The following is a 22837-nucleotide window of genomic DNA, read 5'->3' as shown; positions in this document are numbered from 1 at the left end:
CTGTGGAAGAAATAATAAATCATTTAAACCAGTGGCGAGGAACCTTTCTCAAATCAGATGTTGTTTTGATTTATATTGAGTTCTCCTTGAGCCATATAATATTTAAGCGTGAATAAATAAAATGAAGATAAAAGAAAGAAAATGATGCGTACACTGCAATTGGACCCTGAGAATGTATGTCGTTGTGAGTCAGTGTGATCGGATTCTCACACGAATTGGCACACGTGATGCTATTGACTGTATTCGAGTTTTGTTACTGTTTCATTGGCTCCGGTGGAAATGTTTTCTTTGTTGCCGTGGCAACAGCCGTTTGGGCTATCACGCGTGGATCCTGGCCGCCACTCAGCGATTGTTTCTCTCCTCTCACAAACACACGTTATACAAACATAAATAGAAATAAAAAAAATAGCTTAAAAACCCAAACACACACACACACACACACACATATATATATATATATATATATATATATATATATATATATATATACATATATATATATATATATATATATATATATATGATTTACACCTTGTATTTTCCTTTAAAAAAGACTTGAAATAAGCAATTTGCCTGATAGAGAAGATAAAAGATTGTAAGTATTATTTTTTTCAAATATTAATCATAAATATATTTTCAAATGAGAAAAGTAATTTGTTATCTGCCCTATTAAATACATTTTGGATGTGTTGATAATCCTTTTATTGGAGAAACAAAAATATAAGATAGGAATATTTAGGTATTGTTCATCAATAATGTTATCAGTCTAGAAATGCAGGACGTTATGGGCTATGGGTAACTGTATGAAAAAAACAGTTACTACTTTTTACATAGGGGCCATTTTTTCAATGTATCCTCTCCTTAGGAAGAATTCTAACAAATGTTTAGAATTATTCTTTTTAAAAAGACTTTGACTGTGATATCTAATTGTGGATGAAAATAGAACTGATGTTTTTTTCTGGAATAAAAATAAGCTTAAGGACAGTCGGTGATATCTGAGTGGGCTGAATCTTTGAGAAATCTGCTGTGCCATATTATCTCTGTCCGACCAATCGCAAGTGCTGGAACGGGTCACGTGACCGGCGGCGTGACAAACAAGACAGGCGATCGATCATATGGGACGACAGCATGGCCGCTTACCGGACTTTCTCTGGGCAATGCCACAACATGTGGGCCATGCCACCTTTTGTGCTTTTCGACTCTGCCCATCTGATAAAATATAAGTGTCATCAGTCATTTTAAAGGGACAGTGTGTAGGATTTAGCGCTTAGTGAAATCAACATTTTACAATGTGTATTGTACAATCTGATAATGAAAAACAATGGCGACCAAATGATGAAGGTGATGTATCTGAGTCAGATCAGGAGGCTTTCTCTGCTACTGGTAACCATGCAAACCAGTAGTATCTGTTTCATGTGGGGGAGCAAAACCTCTTCCCCCCAAAAAGAAAACTGCCTGTAAAGGGATGGGCCCCGCCAAGTTGCACTTGCCCATGACACATCACAGGAAATGGTACCCCTAAAACCCTGGCGATTAAAGGATCTTAGACCGTGAAATAAACTTTTTTCATTAAAAAAAGATTTTAAAAAGTAGCAAAACTACTGTATTCATTTGTGTATAGCGTGCTTTTTTTTCTTACCTGAAGTTTGTGTGTGTGTTATGCATGAGGTTTTACAGAAATTACTGTATTTATGCAATGATGAGTCAAAAAAAAATAACCCATCGTTTTAATAAAACAATTCATTTAACTTCTATTTCAAATTGTTTGTTATTATTTGTAGATCTATAATTGTTTTTTTTTTAACTCTCAGTCGGTAATGATGTCATCTCGAGGTAAGTTTAACCATTTGGGGGCTTTTATGAAAATGCAATGCTACTTCGCAGATTTTCACTTTTCGCGCGTGGTTCTGGTCCCTATTGACAGCAAAAACTGAGGGAATTCTATAAATACACCCACGTCTGACAGACCCATAAAAATAAATGTGCATGCACACGGGCAGGCGTGCATGTTCATGCACAAAAAGACGCTATTCATCCATCGGGTATCCTTTCAGCCGCATAAAAGGAAGTGTGAGGCGCGGGCGTACACAGAAAATGACAGCGGCGCTACACGCTAGCTCAACGCGGGACACTCCGCTTCATGGCAGTATTCTAAGATGACTCTGGGTAGTTAGGGGCCTCGATTTACTATCTTTATTTTAGTGAAAAACACACATGAAAGTCTACTAAGCTTGACTAGGGGTTTTTCATTTTGTGTGAATGCTGGAAGCTGGAGAATGATTGTAAAGTGTATAAAAAGTTGAAAAAATGTTGAAATAAATTGTGTTAAAAAATATTATGGTAATACACCCCAAGGATATGACATTAATCCATTCTGAGGTAGGGATCACAAAGTGAAATTGCCTAATAGCCGGGAATAGAAACCTACGCCAATTATCTTCTCGGATAAAAAGTAATTAATACTTACTTGGAGAATACGTATATGTGATGAAATAACATTAAAAATAAATATGCATGTAAAGGAAAAATAAATTGTATTTATATTTGGTGTGACATGACTTGAGGTAGTACAGGGGAGTTAGTGGGTGGATGCAATTCTTGATTGATTACGGCCATGCAATTGAGTGAGGGTCGCAATTGGTGTGCTTTTTTAGTATTGCCAGATAATTGCAAGCTTTGTGTCCATGATTATCAAGTTTTGCTTCTCCCTTTAGCAGCAGTGAAAACTTTGGACCCATAGCAAATAAATACGGTACCAGAAAAAAAGGATCACTGGCTTGCTGAGTCTTCACGAAGCACAAATAATTTGAATTGAATGAATAGAGAAATAGTCAGGCGTTGTGGGAGGTAGTTCAGCAAATAGCATATTGATATTTCAATGATGCCGGGATGCAAACCAATAGCAGACCATTATTTTTGATTGGACGTCAGCCAACAGCAAACGGGCATCTAACATTACTACATTACTCGACCACACACAAACACCACAGAGTTTGAGTTTCGCAAGGTTTTGGGCACACTAAATTATTGGTTGTTGATGTCACATAGTGGGGAAATTACTGTAAAGAGGGGCCGAAAAAAAATCATCTCATTCCAGACCCTTATGTGAAAACATCATAAAGCGAGTATCCCGGGGAGTTACTGTATCTCTTTATAATACAATAATGCCATTAGCCACGTTTTTGCATATAAAACAACCCTGGATGCAAACTGCACATGTGAGTGGTGTTTCGCGTTCATGAGTCAAAAAAAATCAATTGGTTAGTTCCATATCCCGAGGTCTACTGTTTGGTAAAAAATTGTGTGAGTTCTCAAAATTTCCTTAACATAGGATCAATGTTTTTTTAGCTCGGATTACAATGTTTGTTTTTTTGTTGTCAATGGTAATTATCAATATTCAAAGCTTGATTTTACTTGAATACATCTGAGGCAGCTGAAAAGATCCAATAGCTGGAGTTGGTCAGCATTGGTGTAAGTGACTTTAGTGGTTAGTGAGAGAAGCTTCTAAAATGGCCAGTCAAAGATTGCAAGAGCATAGCAAAATTTGTCATGTGCCGAAACCTAAAAATCACAGAACTCAGCTATGTACTCCTGCATGAGCAGCTGTTGAAGGCGAGTGAAGGAGCAGCTAACAATAGCAGATAGCAGTGAGCGATAGCCTGCAGCCAAGTGGCTGACAAGAGTGGCTAAAGAGTGGGAAAACATTAGTCGAAAACTAGAAGAATAGGCTGGTTTTATTTACGTGGAGCAGCTAACAATAGGGGCTAGTGGCGAGCCATAGCCTGCAGCCAAGTGTCTAACATGAATCGCTAGAGAAGGAAACTGTGTTGAAAACTAAAAACGAAGCAAGCTTTCTTGACTCAGAGCAGCTAACAATAACAATAGCGGCCTGCAGTCACGTCACTAACATGTGTAGATAGAGAAGTAAAAAGTGGGAAAATTTATGAAAACTAGCACACGAAGCAAGCTTTGTTTAAACAGAGCAGCAAACAATAGCAGCTAGCTTCAAGCCATAATCTGCACCCGAGTGGCATACAGAAGTGGCTATAGGAGGAAACTGTAGGAAGCAGTTGAAAATTGAACGAAGAAGCAAGCTTTATATACAAAGAGCCGCTATCAGTAACAATGGTAGTGAGCCATAACCTGCAGACAAGTTGCTAATATAAGTGGCTAGTGAAGGAAACAGGGGTAAAAAAGGTGGAAGATGCCTGAATGACAGGAGTGTTGCAAGCAGGGCTCTGGTTTTTGCGGTAAGTCTCTGTCAAGTGCTAAAGGCACACAAAAAAAGCTAGATTCACAAAATGGTTGTTTGAGTAAGAAGGCAGCCTAACATGTCAGTTTCTTAGAGGTGTCTTCAATAATTACAAATTTCTAAAGCTTAAATGATTTTGAATCAATAGTGTTTCATCTAAATCAATATAGTCTTCTTACACAACGAGAGGTCACTATAAACCAAACATTAATGGTTTAAAAGCAATACTTCTAGTGGATTTATTGCACTGTATTGTCTATTCTGTAGACCCACAAATGACAAATCTCCAAAATAATTGAGGACAAAACAGAGCGAACAGGCACATAATAAACACACCTATTTAGATATCAAGCTGCCTCGGTATTTCCTGTGCTGTACCTGCCCACGCATTGTTTCACTTTTGAGTCACTAATAAAACAAACCTGCAAGCGAAATAAACCTGTCGGTCATGCGTGAGCAAAATAGTGACTTGTGCGTAGAATTTATTTATTTATTTATTCCTCTGAGCTGTGGACTTCTCTCTGTCTATCTCTTATTCTACGCTTGTGTCAGCCATCAAATTTTTTGATGATCTTATCTCGCCGGTCGATTCATTCTAAAAACATCTTTTTATGTGACTTACTGAAGCAAATTAAGAGCGTCTACTTCATAGATCCTGCTAAATTGATTTTTATTTTCATTTGGGTGAAAACATGTACTACAATTATTCTCGTGCTTGACTTTTTACCAGGGATGCATGGTCTTTATTGGACCGATATTTATTAAACAGATAATATCAAAATATGATGTCCTAGTTATCAGTCAGATAACAAATAAAAGCACTGAAAATGAATCACTTTGTTACTATTGAATACTGAGCCTGACAATCCTTGCAAGTGCAAGTTTTCAAATGAGTTTAATTTTTAATACGCAGCACTTATACAATACTGTATTATTTGCTATGGGTGCAGGGCCCACAGTGACGCTAAAAGTACAATCAGAAGATTGTTAACTATGGAAATGAAACTCGTGATGATCAAGAAATTCAAAGAAGGCAAAGGAATGCTAAGTTGCATGGCCGCGGCATCTACGATTGGATTATTCATAAAAACGAGGAGACAAATAAAGCAAGGATATCTTCAAAGGGAATGGCTGTCCTCATAAATTGAAATCAGTTTATTTTATAACGCGCCGTCTCCTCCTCCGCTGTATGCATCAGCCCGCGACTCCATTCCTCTGTATCAATGTCCCTAATAGTGTCAATAATGTGAGTGCGTTCTTGACTCTAGCCACCTTCCTATTGGGGGATATGGCTCCGGTATGGACATCCATCCATCCATCCATCCATTATCTGCACCGCTTATCCTCAGTAGGGGTCGCGGGGGTGCTGGAGACCATCCCAGATGTCTTCGGGCAGTGGGCAGGGGACACCCTGAACCGGTGACCAGCCAGTCGCAGGGCACACAGAGACAGTCAACTCACTCGCTCATTCACACCTAGAGACAATTTGGATTAGGCCAATTCACCTGACATGCATGTTTTTGGAATGTGGGAGGAACCCGGAGTGCCCGGAGGAAACCCAGGCAAACACGGGAAGAACATGCAAACTCCACACAGGAAGGTTCGATCTCATGACCTCAGAACTGTGCGGCACATGCGCTAACCACTGCCTATATACATACATATACGTGTATATTCATTCATAATGTATTTTTGATATATACACATATATAACACATCTAGCACTATATACTGTTTTGTTATTTTAATGTTTTTAATCTGTGAAACGGGGTTACAAAAACATTATCTAACTAGCTTAGTTTTGTATTTTACACTATACTATATTTTACACTATTTTACACAGATTAATTTAAAATCCTGGGGGTCTACTGTAAATAAATGTCCGCCCTATCACAGTTTGAATAAAATAATAAAAATAGTGGTTTTATAAAAAGTCTCATTGGAAGGATGGTAATGTTCTGATGGTAAAGTTGTTCTGTAAATTTGTCATGATATGAGAACAAAATAGAAGCGTTAAAATTTAAACATTACAATGTTACCAGGGATACATTTGTAATAATACAAAAGTGGTCAATATTTCATCACAAAATTGTACCAGGAAAGAATCCTAACATTGCAGGAGCAATGAAGGAATAATGTGAATGATAAAATTTGGGTTTTAGTTTTTCTTGAAGCATAATGCAATTATTTTAAATCAGTTAAGTTAAATTGTAATATTACTGTAAATATATATATATATATATATATATATATATATATATATATATATATGTATACCACAGCCATATATCTCCCTAGTGGGAGGTGGCTAGAGTCATTTCTGACTCTTTTTGGGAGATTGATTCAGAGGAGGGGATTCCCAGCCCCCTCACTCAACCCAACTGAGGTGTTGGGAGTTATTAGCTGACCAAACCCCCCAATTCCAACCCCTAATGCTATAAGGCGCATCAGATTATAAGGGGCACCCCCAAAAATAGTCTTTTGTCATATATTTTCCACACAAAAGGCGACCTGACTACAAGGCGCTACAATAGGAACGTCAACTGAACAATCAGCTTGGTCAGTCAAACTTTAATAACCCCTTAACGACGGCCGTCAGAGTGTAGAGAGTGTCTGTGCGATGTCATCAGTCACTGAAATTCGTCATCTCATCTCATCTCATTAGCTGCACCGCTTATCCTCAGTAGGGTCGCGGGGGTGCTGGAGCCCATCCCAGCAATCATCGGGCAGTGGGCAGGGGACACCCTGAACTACTGAAATACGTCATGCCACATATAATTGGAACGTTTCAGCACTTGGCATTCAAAATATGCTTTCCATTTAAAACTATACTCATCACAGAAATATCACGATCAGTCTAAATTAAGATACCCGAAAAATATAATTCCGGTGTAGGTCACCAAAGACCTCGTCTTGCATCAATCATATACACAACCGTTCCCTTACATCCGTGAGTGTTTTGAATACAACAGCACTTGGCAGTACTTCTACAGGGGTACATCGAGTCTGCGGCTGCTTACCGTAATTGCGAGACCTGTTGCGACTCAATAATTATCCATGTATAAGGCGCACTGTATTATAAGGCGCATGGTCAGATTTTGAAAAACTCTTTTAAGTGCGCCTTATAGTGAGGAAAATATGGAACTTAAAGTTGCAATACAAACGTTTTTTTAATATATAGTTACAGCAACAATGCACAAAAAATCCCCCCCAAAACTCGAATTTTTTTACCCATGTTTTTATTTTATTTTTCAAGAATACATTTCAAATAATTTGGGATTTAAATTGCAGTACTGTATTATTTAAAACGGGCTAAGGAAATTGCAAAAGAAAATGTATTTAATAAGTATTTACAGGAGAGTTTAGCAAAAGTTCCAAAATAAATTAAAATAAAATGTTTTTTTTTTGCTTTTCACGTTTATTCATTATTTTTTTCTTTCTAGTATTGTACATTTTTAGTATTGTACTTTTGATGGCATTCAATTAAAAAAAAAAAAAAAAGTGGTTTTACCAAAGGCAGTTTGTGTAATTGTTTTTGATAAACTTTCTTTGTAATAATTTTATGTTACTCCTTGTAAATTTGAAATTGATGGGAAACATTTGCAAGAGACAATCAACCCCTAATGTCACTATCTCCCCCTTTGCTTTTTAAACATCCATTTTCATATTTTTTATAGATTATAATCCGCCGGTAATCCATTGTGTTCCGTAAAATCTCTAACCGCACGTGAACCAAAACAAATGAAAGTGTTCTCACCAGTGCCGGGTCGTCCCATGATGATATCCTTTCGCGGCGCTGGGTGAAGACTTTCCACTGGCAGGATCAGAGGCAGCAATGCCGTGGGAGAAGGGTGGCAGGGGACCGGCTGCTGTACCTCGGCCTCAAAGCCCGGGGCAACGCCTCGATTGTCAGGGCCCCCTGCGCCACACTGAACCGGGCCGGTGACTGTCGTGCCGACGGTGACTGAAAGGGCTTGCAGGGGGGCTGTAGGTAATTCAGGGGTGGGTAAAGAGGACGGCGAAGGGGACACTAGCAGCAGGGTTTGGCCTGGGCTCCGCAACAGGATGGTACCGTTGGTGACAGGGGCTGCCGCCGCGTTAATGGGCACGGGAATTTGGAGTCCGGTAATAGGCTGTGGGGTGAAAGTGGTTAAGGTGTTGTCTTTAGGCAGAGGAGGTTCCATCTCTCCTTCTTTTTCACTCCTTTTTCCCAAGGGACACTCAGTGAATTTTGTCAGAGGGACGTCGGGGTTGCGAACAATGACGGGGGAGTCGCGCAAGTTCTGCTGGGTGACGGGGACCAAACGACGAGGCCCTCCATCAGGGGTCAGTGGGGACGGAGGGGCTGGAGATACGAGAAGAGGAGGTGGGGAGGCGGCCGTGGAGGACGGAGGCCTGCTGGAGGAGGGGGTATTGGCTCCTCTCGGCCTGGAGAAGGTTGGTGTGTGTGATCGGGGTGTCTGTGGGGACAGAACTCTGAAAGAGTTGTTGAGGTCACCCTGCTCCAACTCTGTCTTGGGCGTGTAATTGTGGTGATGCAGGGATGGCGGAGGGGGGGCATCTGGCTTGCGTTTATTGGGGCTCATTGGGACCGTAAACATCAGGTTGCTGTGGAACGAAGACTGGACGCCTGAAGCGTGCCTCTCTCTTTCCCCTCCCCCTGCGGGTTTACCGCACCCTCCTGTCCCACTCGGCTGCCTGTGCCGCCTGTGTTGGAGAACTGGAGAAGCTGTAATCGGGGAGAAATTGGCTGGCCTGAAACCAAACAGCGGAGAGGGCGAGGGTGAGGGGGCAGGGGAGAACGGGGACTGGTTGGAGACGGGGGAAAATGACGGCGTGCCGGACCGGGAGCTTCCCAGGGACACAAGCATAGTGGCCGCCTCGCACTCGTCAAAATCAAAGCGTGCCGACAGGTCGTGGGGGAGAACAGAGGGTAGGAGCAATCGGGGTCTGGAGTCTCCTCTGCTACTGGTCTCGCTACTCTCCCTTGACGTGTCGTCCCATTCAAACTCGCTGCTCGCCCTACCCCTCATATCCGACGGCGTGACCGTTCCTGAGCTGTTGCCCCCACCCAATCGTTCCGCACCCCCAGCCGCTTCCATTTCCTTGGTCCTCATGGACAGATGTCTTGAGCAATATCCACGACGTTGAGACTCTTTCATGCAACCCTCTCTGGAGCACAGCCTCCTCCACTGTTTTCCGTTAAACTTTTTCCGAATTCCGTTTTGCGTGCACACCACGTCCCCCTTCTTGTATTTCTGGGCTAAAGAGAGGGGTGTCCTGGAGCGAGAAGAGGTAGAGGAAGTCCCCCCTGTGGACAAGGGTGTTGGGGTCTGACTGGGAGTGATCTTAGTCGGAGGTAGATTTGGCACAGAGTGGTTCATTTCAGAACCAAGTAAGGCAGATGAAGGGAGAGGCTGGGGGGATGGGAGGGGGGAAAATTTTCGGGGGCACAAGCCCCTCACAACAGAGAGGTTGGGTGAGGTTGGGTGGTAGCTACTGGACTTGGAAATTATATTTCTGTGCTGTGAAGTGGTTGAATTTGTTTTGGAAGTGTTAAGACGAAATACTTCGACATCATCCTCTGGGACTTGTTTTGGTTGCTCTCTTTCTGAGTAGATGGTGGCGACCTCCCGACTAGGAGTAGCGGGATGAGGAGAAGGATGTGCGTTTCCATAGAGATGCCCCGCGGCAACCCCTTGATGGGACAATCCATGGCTGAGTCTCGCACCCGCGCCCAGTATCCCCATCCCGCTACTCAACTGGCACACCTCTCTTTCAACCTCCATCTCTTCCCTCCACTCCCTTTCTTCTCGCTCCCTGTCCCGTTCCCTCTCAAGCACCCGCCCGTCCTCCAAGTGCGGGATGTCCCACGCGGGGGCAAGCAGTCTCAGACTCTGTCGGGACACCCACACAGTTCGGGCTTTACTTTTATCTCCACTACTTGTCTTTTCGTCTTCACTCAGAACAACCTGGTAGGGGAACGAAACCCCAGGGTGTGGGTCCACCTGAGAGACGACCCCTTCTCTGTACAGCAAAAGGCCCCCATCATCTCCGCCAAAGGGTACACACACTTTGGTACTAACCGCAACCGGCAGCATTCCGGGTGGAGGTGCATCCAAAATAAAATCGACAATGTTCGCAGACCCTGTTATCGTGATCCCACCATTAAAAGGATATTTAACAATCGTGTCCTTGCCTTGGAGTTGCACTTCAACAGTATGTCGGCTTACCTCCCTTACCACACCAGGTCTAAAAACCCTGGTAAGGGAGCACGAGGCGCTCTTCGTAAACATCTTATCTACTACTGTGCTCTCCAAGGAGCGAGCCAAGACTCTCTGGTTTTTCAAACCTTTAGCGAGTGCTTCAGCAAGCTTGCCACTATCCCCCTCGGGCAGCGGCGAGTTCAATATGTGTGCGGGAGTCTTTCGATTGTTTGGTCCGCTTGCCTCCGTGATGTCTAGATCAGCAGAGTGTTCACTGGCTGTGTCAGTGGAGGAAGAGCGCACTGAATTTGGGGCGCCCTCAGATTCCATGTCTCCCATCTGGGAGTCTTTTTCTACTGAGGCTACTGTCCTGGCACTATCGTCTGTGGCTTTATTGTTCACCTTGTGAACTAATGACTGATTACCTGAGCACGTGTTACTTCTATTTACACTATTATCAGCAATGCTATTTTTTGTAGCATTTATACTAGCATCTATATTTGTGTCAAGAATAATGCAGTTATTTAGATTAACACTGTCACCGATTTTGCTAGTGCAGGAAGTGGTGCCTGTAGGTGCAAGGCTGGAGGTAGGAAGGGTGGTAGGAGGAATAACGTTATTGGCAAAGTGCTCATAAGTGTATTTCTTCTTGGGAACGCGAGCCTTGAATGTGGCTGTTTTTCTGCTGGACACCGAAATTGAGACAGGATTTTGGTTGCCTGCCAGTGACGGCGTGATCGTGGGAGAGGTAGGGGATGCTACGGAATGGGCGGTTTGGCTAGCCGTGACATCATTTACTGTCTTTGCCTCGTCCTTATCGGTCGACCCGAGCAGTTTCTTAGGCCCGGTCGACTTTCCTCTCCTGAGGATATCGTTGTCTGCGGTCGCATCCTTCTTAAGGTCACCCATTGCAAGAGGGTTCTTTTCGGTGAAAGTGCTGGGTGTGCTCTGTGGGGTTTTGTCGAGTGATTCCCGCTTTACTCTTTTGGGGTCTTTTCCTTGAGGAGGCTTGGCGCCTGCTTTCCTTCGCCCTCCTCGTCCTCGGGATGATAACGGCGATCTTCCCCGTTGCTTCTTTAGCGGACTCATTTCTATTTTGTATGTGCAAAGTTCCACCTTTCTCTCAGTCTCTCCTTTTAAGGCACTTCTTTCTTGGGCTTCTTCTCGGTATTGTAGAGCTAGAAGGGAAAGAGGGACACATTAATATCTTGATGCGTACATCCCTTTTCTGCTGCGTATCCGGTTCAGGACACCCAGGGAGGTGGATGTTCCCAGCTAATTGTGGTTGAGAGGCAAAATATATCCTGGGTTGGTCACCAGGTTATCACAAGGTCAATATAAACAAGGGCAATCTGTCTTTTTGTGTATCCATTTTCGACATGGGCCCTTACTCCGGCCTTTACGATTATCCTTTATGGCAGATGTACAATGTACTACCACTATTAATTGTGTTTGGGTGAATATGAATTAAACCAGAACCCCTGGATCCTGCTTCGTCACCTAACGAAATTTTAAGTTAATGTTGTGAAATGCGATTTTTTTCCGATACGTCTTTACGGCATTTTGGCCACAATACGACATCAACAACAAATTATTATGTTGGCCAAAAGCGTACATAATTCAAACGATGCAGTGTTTTTGATGACATGGTTACATCTCTAAGATGCCTGTCTGCAATTGGTTGATGTCAAATAAAATGCCAATAGGCAATTGGCTGAACTACCTCCCACCATGCCCCTTTCCATTTTCATTTGGTTAAGAATCTCGTGTGCTTCATAAAGGCTTACTCTATTTTGCAGTGATGCTAAATGGAGAAGCAAAACATGATTAAAATGTAAATGAAGCTTGCAATTATCAAGAAATAAGAAAGGCCGCAAGTATCGCTAACCTTGCGTAATTCCTATTGACCATCGGGAATATTAATTGAAAGCAAGGAAATCTCGTAAAGGCATGATAATCCTCACAAGAGGAAGTTTTGAAATTTGATTCATTTTTAATCCGCGCTGGTCATCTCCCCTTCCCCTGCATCCACCTGCTACTCCACTTTATCAGCTCAAGTCAGTATTTACTATTTACTATTTCATTAGTTCAATTTTTTCTCGGGTAGCGGGGGTTCAGAACACAAGAGGTAATTCCCGTACAGCTATACAGCAAATGTACACAATATTGTCGTATCCCTGTTCTAATATGAATATTTTTCCACTGAATGGGAACCGCGTCACAGTTGCTAAAGGGACAGGTAAAAACCAATTACAGATCTCTTTTTTATAAGTCGTAAAAATGTGTTTCCCTTTTAGAGTGATTGGTTCTAAATCAAGTATTTGAAGGCGTCCCCAAAGTTGTTTTTGTATACACTTGGTTTACCAGATGAGAAACTGTTTTTTGTCCAAATCTAATACCATGCAGGACACCCACTTCTTCGAATTCAATCGAAAATCATCTAAAAAGATTGGAGAAAAACTGCACAAACTCCACACAGCCGAGATTTGAACCTGGAACCTTTGAGGCTCACCACATGCACCCACTGTGCCACTCAGTCCAAAACGTAATAATTGGCATGGTTGAACATTTGACATTTACAGCTTTGCAGCGTGTCGGCTAGTGTTGAGGATTTATAAACTGCACTCATAAAAGCTTCCCTGCGCCATATGCACCCGTTTGGGAAAACGAAAGAAAAAGGACGTTCAAGGTCGTCCGGCTGCATTTATTTAAGTAACCCAATCACTGCTTTTACCACGGCCCACGCTGAAGTTCTGGTTTTGCGCAAATACTTCTATCTGTCCGTGAAGCCACCTAAAATTAATACTTCACATTTTTTATGTCTTAATTAAGAATAACTATTCTCAAGATTGTACTTTGAATAATTTTGTGTTTGTAGAATATTATCGAAAGTCACCTGTTTATGCACTTTTTTGAGGGCGGACATTTTTTGGGGGGTTTAGGAATTTACAAAAATAAAATATGCTCATCTGTCTAAGTGTATACTGTATGTATTAATAAATACATATTAGAAAAATATATATATTTGCTAATGCATACCCATGGTATCGAATCAAGAATCTGTATTGGCGATCAAAAAAATCAGAAACAATAACACTTAATTAATACATACTTTAACAAAATAGGGTAGACTTGTGAAAGCTAAGGAACAATATAAAATACGTGATTATTATAAAAAAGGCATTGCTTTGTTTTATTTGTGACTGAAAGGATTTTGGACATTTTATTTGTATGAGATGTGGGTTTTCCATAACAAATTATGACCAACTATTACTTACAGGAATATACAATATATTCAGGGACATTTTCTTGTTGTATGACATGTACAGTAGACCCCCAGAATACGCCCCCCCACTTTACGATGTTTTTACTTTGCAGTGTGGAATAAGATGTTTTTGGCCCCTCTTTATGGCATTTTCCTTACCATATGACACCATATAGTATTTGCGGGTATAACAAATTACAGACGCCCCCCTATTTACGACCAATCGTCTTACGAAAAACAGTAGATACGAACATTTTTTACGGGATGTCGAAAACTATCTAAGTTTGTATAGTGTGCACCTTTCTATGAGTACAGGACATTACTATAGTGCTTCTTTCCACCGCTACCGGCGTGTGGCGCTGCGAGAGGTCACCCGCCATCCACCCGAAGAAGAAATCCGCTTCCTCTTCCTAGTTCGTGTGTAAACATTCTATACTGTATCTCCAGCGTGCTAAGAGCTTTGACATTTTTATTGTTTAATATCTCGTGCATCCATTCAATATGGTTGATGTAAAGTGTAAAGAAGAGGCAAGCCGTTGAAAGTGGAATAAGAAAGCTTGATGTGGTTGAGAAAATGGTTGGAATGCTTCTTTTTCATCCACTCTTTACCACGGTGGACCTCTTGAAGCCTATCTTCCAAAAGGAAGTTAAACTCAACTTTATTTATCTTTATAGAGCATATTATTTTATGAAATTATTATTTTTGGTACAAAACAATACAGGTTACTTATACAAGCCTTAAACATACTTATATGAACCTTAAACATACATTCCATACAAAATATAGCACAACAAATTAAACTTACGAACGATCGTTTGGAAGTAGGGCAGCGCCTGTGTGTCAAAAATATACCAGTCTGCTCTTGGTTTATGCCATATCCAATGCCGATATGCTATTGATTTGCATCACGGAACCATAAAAATGCAGAAATGCCACCGGCTGAACTACCTCTTAAAATGCCTTTACGTATCTTCATCCAGTTTAGAACTTATTGTTCTTCTTAAAGACTTAGCGAGTCTGTGATATGATACTGTATTTTTTTGTACTGTATTTATTCGATATTGTCTGAAGGTTTGCACTGATGCTAAAGAGAGAAGAAAAACCATGATAACAATGGAAACAAAGGCTGCAATAAAACATGTTTATCATGGAGTGCCTCGTCATGACAATCCTCGCAATTGAAGGTCCTAAAATCAGTTTCGATTTTAATCGTTTGTCACCTTTGCCTCTGCAACCACCCACTACTCTGCTTTACCAGCTCAGGTCATGTCACACCATAGGTAAATAAGATTTCATTTTTCCTTTACATGTATATTTGTTTATAATGTTATGTAATCATATGCATGTATATTACATATAAGTAATATTTGTTTTTATCTGGAATAGTGGGGGTTCGAAACTAATTCCCATAAGTTTTTTATACCCTGCTACCTTGCTACATGGATATTTCGATTTGCAAACCCCACCATAGAACAGATTTATGTTGTTTCTCGGGGGTCTACTGGAAATAAATTTGCGCCCATCACAAATTACATATAGTAATTACAGTTCTGATTTCATTAAAAGTCTGTCATGACATTACAAGGATTTTGTACTGTTTTGAAAATGTGTCATATAATGAGAAGAGAATCACAGTGTTATAAAATGATATATAATGATATAACAATCCTACCAGGATGAAGTTATAATGCTAGTAATCGTAATTTTATTTATAAGTCAAAATTGTGAAATCCCAACTATGCCCAAGCAATTACGGCATAAAATTATCAATTGTTGTCGATTTTTTGTATTTCTAAATATGCAGTATTTAAAATGATATTTAATTAACCATCCATCCATCCATTATCTGCACCGCTTATCCTCAGTAGGGTTGCGGGGGTGCTGGAGCCCATCCCAGCTATCTTCGGGTAGCGGGCAGGGGAAACCCTGAACCGGCTGCCAGCCAGTCGCAGGGCACACAGATACAGACAACTCACTTGCTCATTCACACCTAGGGACAATTTGGACCAGCGAATTAACCTGAAATGCATGTGTTTGGAATATGGGAGGAAACCAGAATGCCCGGAGGAAACCCACGCAAGGGAGAACATGATCTCATGACCTCAGAAATGTGCCGCAGATGCGGTAATCACTGCGCCGCCGTGCTTCCCTTTTTTAATCACATGCATGTAAATTATACATAAGTAGTATTTGCTTAATACTATTTTATTTATTTTGATTTAGGGTACTGGTTGTTTGAACCTATTTCCCATAGGTTTCTATCCCTCGCTATACATTAATTTCCCTCTGCAATCCCCACCAAATAACAGACTGCATATCCCAGGGGTTTACTATATTTGTATATATTGAAAGGGGAGACGACTTTTTGATACAATGTAGCAAAAAGAAAGTAATTCCACAAACATACACACAAAAGCATCGAGTCTCACGCTAAACGTCACCGGTTTCTCGCGAAGGAATGTCTTTTTCTCACGCTACTTTCCACCTTTTTTTTCAAAGCCAACGTGGAAATAACAAAGAGTTTCTTTTGCCTTCCATCAGCAAGGGAAAGGAGCTGGCGGCGGCCCTCACTGAGGTCACCCCACAACACGAGTGCGTGACTGGGAGGTAGAGTTGATGTTGTGCGGATGTTTGTTAAAAGTAGTCGGTGGGAATTTCCACGGTCTTTTTCACGCTCCCCAACGGACACTTTTTGAGCGTTTCCCACTCTTCTACTAAACGTTCCCGAAGTGAAATAAAATAAAAAAATATTCGGCAAGACTGCCAAACAAGAAAGCACGTTTTCAGTGTAATCAAATCCAAACATGTTGCGATGCACGGCTGCTTACAATTACAAAATGCGACAAACTATACACTCAGTGCATACACACATTTGCATAAGGTGACCTTGTTGCCAAAGACGACGTAAAAGGCAACACACATCAAGTACTAATCCCGTTCATCTGAAAAGACCATCAAAAAGGGCCTCTTTGACCTCATTAATCAGAAACAAAGATTTTAACGAGCGTAGTTTATAATTACAGCTGTATTATTTAACCATTTGCATAATGCAGTTTGAAGACATCAACATATAATTCACTCCTGATATGATATTAATCTGTTGTGATGTGAGATTGCAAAGTGAAACTGCTGTCCAGCTGGGTATAAAAATCTATGGTAATTAGCTGTGAACCCCCGGTACCCCAAAAAGCAATAACATATCTAAATAATATATAGTAAGTACTTCTTAAGTGTATTATAAGTGATTATGATTGAATAATATTCTAAATGAATATTCATGTAAACGAAAAATTACATTTCATTTACTTATGGTGTGACACGACATGAGCTGGTATAGTGTAGTAGCAGGTGGAAGCAGAGAGGAGAGGGGACGACTAAAACGATAATGTATTAACGCTGATTAGTACTGTAAGAAAATATTAATAATACAAAATGATATAGTTTTGATGATTTTTTTTCAATGCTGGATTGATTTCAGCTATATTCGTTAGCCCCATGCGTTGACCCATCGTCAATTGAAACAGAACAAAAATACAGATGCAAAAAGAAACCGATTTTGAAACTTCCACTTGTGAGGATTGTAATGCCCTTAAAATATTTCCTTTGCTTTATCGCCCTTTTAATTTTGATCATTGTTCGATTGTTAATGGCTAGTGGCTTTGCAACTTAGCGAGGGAAGCTAATCGTGTGTTTTCTGTTTTTTTTATTAGGGCAAGCTTCGTTTACATGATTCTCATTTTTGCTTCTCCCTTTAGCATCACTGCAAAAACAAGTCAGGATCCATAGCAAATACAAGCAATACAAACAAATACAGTATTGTATCACAGCACACAAGATTCTGAGCTGAATGAAGAGAAATGCATTGTGGGAGGTAGTTCAGCCAGCAGCATAGCAGTATTTCCATGATGCCGTGATGCATCCCCAACAGCAAACCAGCCATTTATATAACGTGGACCAATAAAAGAAAAACGTCTTAAGAGTCATTACTTGTTTTATGCCCAAACACTCCAATATTTTTGGTATCATGAAAAAATATTGTTGTTACTGTGATATAGTACGGTAAATTCTGTAACGAGGTGCCTAAAAAGAGCCCCATTCCACCTTGTAATGAAAAACGTGGAAAGGTATTCAGGAATTTCAGGCACACAAAAAACTTTTGTTGTTGATGTCATATAGTGAGGAAAACACGGTGAACAGAAAAACATATTACCCCACACTGTAAAGCGAAAACGTTGTAAGGCGAGGTCGCTGTATCCCGGGGTCTACTGTGTATGTTTTCTTTTCAGATTGTCTATTTACAGCTAATTTTCAAAACGAGTCAAGAAGAGAAAATCGAGAGAGTCCGCAGCTTTCTTCTGACCGATCGCTCCTCGGAATCTTCCCTTCGGAAAAACGTATCAGTCATGCTCGAGTCCGTGTCTGCTGTTATTCTTTTCTAACACAAGAGTTTAGGGGTCATCCCAGCTTCTGGACCTATTTTTCCCCACTGGAAATTATTTCGGGGTAACCTAAAGATTTCCAGTAAAAAGCACCATACTCTCCTCGGTTCACAAAATAAAAAATTAAAAACGGGGAGCTTCGTTCTCGTTCACTCGAGCGAGAAATTCCGGGCGTGACTCGTGAAGCCACTGATGGAAGAAATATAGGATAATTAATGCATAAAAGGCTTGTTTTACATTTAAATATACGCTTGCCGAGATGTAGGCAGGGGAAACCTCAAAGAAGCTCAGTGAGCGTCCAAAGAATTTACTCCGTGGCTGTGTTTTTCATTTTTTGTGTACATGTAAATAAAGTGATATGCTGTAGTGTCTTTTATATATAATGGTAATTGTGCTCCGTTAACTATGCTTACACAGAAGTCAAACCTTAATAATTGTTGATTAGGATTTTTTTTTCTAATGATTATGTCCTTATTCTGCCATTTGGTTCCAACACGGTAGACAAGTTTTATAGCTATTTATTAGGAAAAAACAACCATTTAATTATCACCCCCCCAAGCTTTTTGAGCTAAGAAATAAAGTGATGATAAATACTATGTGATTTGTTCTATGCAAGCTACACTAACACATTAATCAAGTGCAATAGCTGTTTATTAAGAATTTTAAACATTTAATTCTTATTCTGCTATTTGATTTTTCTCAAGCTTGTAGTTTTAACATTTTAAAAAAGTGATGATAATTTTAATGTGGGTTGTGTTATGCTAACATAGCAGTCGGATTCTGTAAATGTTTCTTTGCATTTTTGGTTTTTAATAAATTATAATTTCTTTTATTGGCCAATTTCCCCTTTTCACACTGATTTATTGGTCCAATAATTTACATTGTTTTTTTTTTCATTTAATTATTAAATTTGTATTTGGACAATTCGTAAAAACAAAACAAAAAAAAACTTTATGTTGGTATTCATATGTAAATTGATGATATATCTAATGTCCATTTTGCTATGCTAACTATGCTAACTGTAGTCCGATCCAACAGCTATTACTTGTTTTTTGTTTTTTTAAACATTTAATTATTACGATTTTATTCTGCAAATTCATTTTTAGGTGTGTTTTTTGAAAATTAAATTGAAGAATAAAAGATTAAGACTTTTTGAAATATTTTCTTGTTAAATAGGACTTCAGCACCATGTCGGATTTGAGCAAATAGGAAAAAAGAGTATTTACATTTGTTCCTGACATATTAAAAATATTATTTTGCATAACATCTATTGCATTAGTAAAGCTTCTTTTTGGGCTTCAGTATTTAATTTAAAAAATGAAAATTTAATTTATAAAGATAAGAGAAGATAATGACAATAGAATAATAATATTATTGCATTAAATTTAGTGTTTTCCTTGAAACACATTTTCCAAGGGTGCACTAATCATTCACTTTTTATTTTGTATAATTCGAAGGTGAAAAGATTGACACAATATGTATATGGGGGGAAATGTTTTTGTCTTGAGCAGAGAAAACAGTTTAGACGCTGTTTCAATGGTCAAACAATGCAACCTCTGCGTCGTATCAATGCTGCTCAACTTTACACACACATTAGGAAGTCTCTCGCACACTGCCTCTTTTTTGGAAAATACGCTTTCAACATGTGCTCATATTGAGCTCAAATAAAACAGCTTTTTATTGACTAACACATTCATTTCTGAGACGCTTTTTCATTTTTACTTTCAAACAAAAAAAGACGTCCTCTGGATGATGACCCTGCTGTCGTTTGGAGGTATTTTAGACGTCTTTTCAGGCAGTGTGTGCAGATTATGATCATTTTTGTCAACCTGTGAGATTATTTATTTTGAAAAAAAGGATCTCATTTGTGGCATCTTGTAGCGTTTTGGATTTTCCCTCATAGTGGATGTGTGGGGACAGCTTTAGCCTTAAAATGGGTCACGACAGCAGAGAGCAAGACGCCCCCGTGACAAAATATGACACGGCGAATGTTCAGTTTTTTTATGTTTCGGGCGTTCGGGGGAATTGAAATGCTCACGGGGGTCCTGATGAGGTTGCCCTCTAGGATGTCTTCATTTTGGTTACAGTTGATGCCAGTTGCAGAAGACATCAAGGTCCCGGCAAGAAGCTACAGTAGAACCCTAGGATATGGCGTTCCCAGACTTGCGATAAGTTTCACCTTATGGTTTTGAATACGATGTTTGGGGGCCCCCTATTGCGGCATTTTCCACAATTTCACGGTTAAATAACAAATTATTTTGCATGCATATGACGAGTTACATGTACAGCCTGTCCATTTTGGTCGGGGCATATATAATGCTGGTCTGCTATTGGTGGTTGTCATACAATCATGAACATACTGATATGCTATTGAGTGAAATACCTACCACAATGTTTTTTTTCACTTTAGAATCTTCTATTTTTCTTAAGATTTTATAAGTTGGAGATACTCTTTAGTACTGTATTTATTTGCTACGGGTCCAACGCTTGCAGTGATGCTAAAAGGTGAAGCAAAAAAATCGTAACCATGGAAAAGATGGTCACGATTATCAAGAAATATAAAGAAGGCACACTAGCCACTGCCCCCACTAAGTTGCACGGACATTACCAGTCATCCACTGGATCCACCCGCTACTCTAGTCAACCAGCTCAAGTCACGTTAAACCAAAGCTAAATAAAATGTAATTACTCATTTTCATGTTACTTATCTATTATACTATGTTGTTATTTTAATGTTTTTACTGCGGGTACCAGGGATTTGGAAGGCATAGATAATCAGCCTAGGTTTGTTTGCCTCATTAGCCCCACATGGCAATTTTCACTTTGAGATCCCCATCTCAGAACTGTCATATCCCAGGGTTTACTCTATTATTAAATAAAATGGCGACTAGATCATTTAGAGCATGACGATTCTTGCAAATATTTGAGTATACATGTGTTTCACCGAAGTATACATTTTAAAATTAGTTTCATTTTTAACCGACCTTTACATTCCCCCTCCCCATTCTGCACCCAGCCGCTACTCCACTCGACCAGCTCAAGTCACACCAAAAGTGAATAGAATGTAATTTCTGCTTTACGCGTATGTTATTGAGTCACGTGTATGTATGTTACACATGAGTACTACTTACTATATCCATTTTAATGTTTTACCGTGGATACCAGGGGTTTAGAGAGCATTAAGTTATCACTACAGGTTTCTTTGCCCCGCTATACGATTATTTCACTTTGCTATCCCCACCTCAGAACTGATTCATGTCGTATCCCGGGGTCTACTCCAATGTTAATAATGAAGAGGCGATTAGGAAATCTATTTGGACATGTCAAGTCAAATCAGTCAAGTCACATCACACTAAATATAGATTTAATTTCTCCTTTACCGGCATGTTACTTAATATTATGCACGTATGAAACTCATAATAGTTAATATATACTACTTCTTTATTTTAATGTTCCTTAACTCGGATACCGGGGGTTTGGAATGCATGAGCTAATTAGCGTTGTTTTTTAATCCCCCGCTGTAAGGCAATTTCACTTTGCAACCCCCACATCAAAATGTCGTAACGCGGGGTTCGACTGTATTACAAAAACGTGCAAAACATTAGCTGTGATCTTTCCTTTGCAGTGCGAGAAAAAAAAGTCAATATTTAGATTGTGGAGGTAGTACTATCATCATGTCTATGATTCAAAGGCCAGCTCGTAAACAAGACCTTAAAAAAAAACAAGTCAAGTGACGTGGTTTTAGGGAATGGCAACAAGACAAGCTTCATTCCTAACCTCTTTAAAACAAGAAAGTCGCTAGTTATTGTTTATAAAATTGTTTTTATCACTCTTTGACAACACGGGAAAAATGTTAGCTAGCTTAGTGAAAGCTGCTCGCTTGACAAGCCCTCGTAGTACGCACGACTTACTACTACTACACAACAACGATGACGACGTTAAAACACTCGTTTTATTCGCTTTCCTCATCCAAAAAAACTTCAAATATTAATAAATGATCATTTTTTTAAAACCGTCACGTCGCATAGAGGTTGAATTCCGACCGCATTGCCGCGGAAAGAGGTCGACGTGTTTTTGTCGACGCCAACACGGAAAACCCGTTAAAAAATAAAGTAGCGAGAATCCGCTGTTATATAGTAATAAAGGGGGAAATGTGTAATTTATTGCGCACAATGTCATTTTTATTCCTCCTTTGTCGTTGTGAAGAAAGTTTTAAAGCATGTTGTGTAGTGTGTACGTGGGTGCGCGTGCACGTGAGCACTCCTCGTTTTTCCGAGCACAACAACCCAATGACTGAAAAAACTAAAATAAAATTTAAAATAATATTTTGAAATTTAAATAAAGTTTGCACTCACCCGTGCTGATTTTTACTCCTCTTCCACAGGGAATGTAAAAAAAAGGGGAAAAAAAAAGATTTATGGTCTTATTCAGCAGCCTGCACTGTATTCGAGAACATCTCCACGGCTGTCGGTTGCAAAGACCCTCGATGCCCCCGGGATGAGATACTTTTCCTGCCGTTAAACATCCGCAAAAGCCCCCGGACTAAAACTCCGATGAGGAGGGGGGGCAATACGCTAAAGTATCTCTCGTCTTTTCCACTACACTCACAAAATGGTGAATGAACCACTAACAGCTGGTCGGGGCGGCCAATCGGCGCTCGCTGACAAGTACAGT

The 22837-nt window shown here is 40.1% G+C and overlaps 1 protein-coding gene across 4 annotated transcripts in view; it reads right to left on the bottom strand.

Annotated features, from left to right (window-relative positions):
- cicb (capicua transcriptional repressor b) overlaps nucleotides 1-22729 on the bottom strand; it is a 63000-nt gene extending 40271 nt beyond the window's left edge. For 2 of the 4 annotated variants that reach the window (XM_088326763.1, XM_088326766.1), the window contains exons 1-2: nucleotides 22519-22728; nucleotides 8010-11636 (exon numbers count right to left, since the gene is read on the bottom strand). In XM_088326763.1, the coding sequence (XP_088182889.1) occupies nucleotides 8010-11547 (3538 nt within the window). In that variant the 5' untranslated portion in view covers nucleotides 11548-11636; nucleotides 22519-22728. Of the gene's footprint in view, nucleotides 1-8009; nucleotides 11637-22518 lie in introns of all 4 variants that reach the window. The other 2 variants (XM_088326764.1, XM_088326765.1) reach the window with 2 other exon arrangements.
- Nucleotides 22730-22837: the final 108 nt, after the last annotated feature.

The sequence above is a fragment of the Urocampus carinirostris genome, chromosome 2 (assembly GCF_059441175.1).
Source record: "Urocampus carinirostris isolate Australia breed hairy pipefish chromosome 2, RoL_Ucar_1.0, whole genome shotgun sequence".
NCBI lineage: Eukaryota > Metazoa > Chordata > Actinopteri > Syngnathiformes > Syngnathidae > Urocampus > Urocampus carinirostris.
The sequence above is the reverse complement of the archived record's forward strand: the minus strand, read 5'-3'. Positions and strand labels throughout refer to the sequence as shown.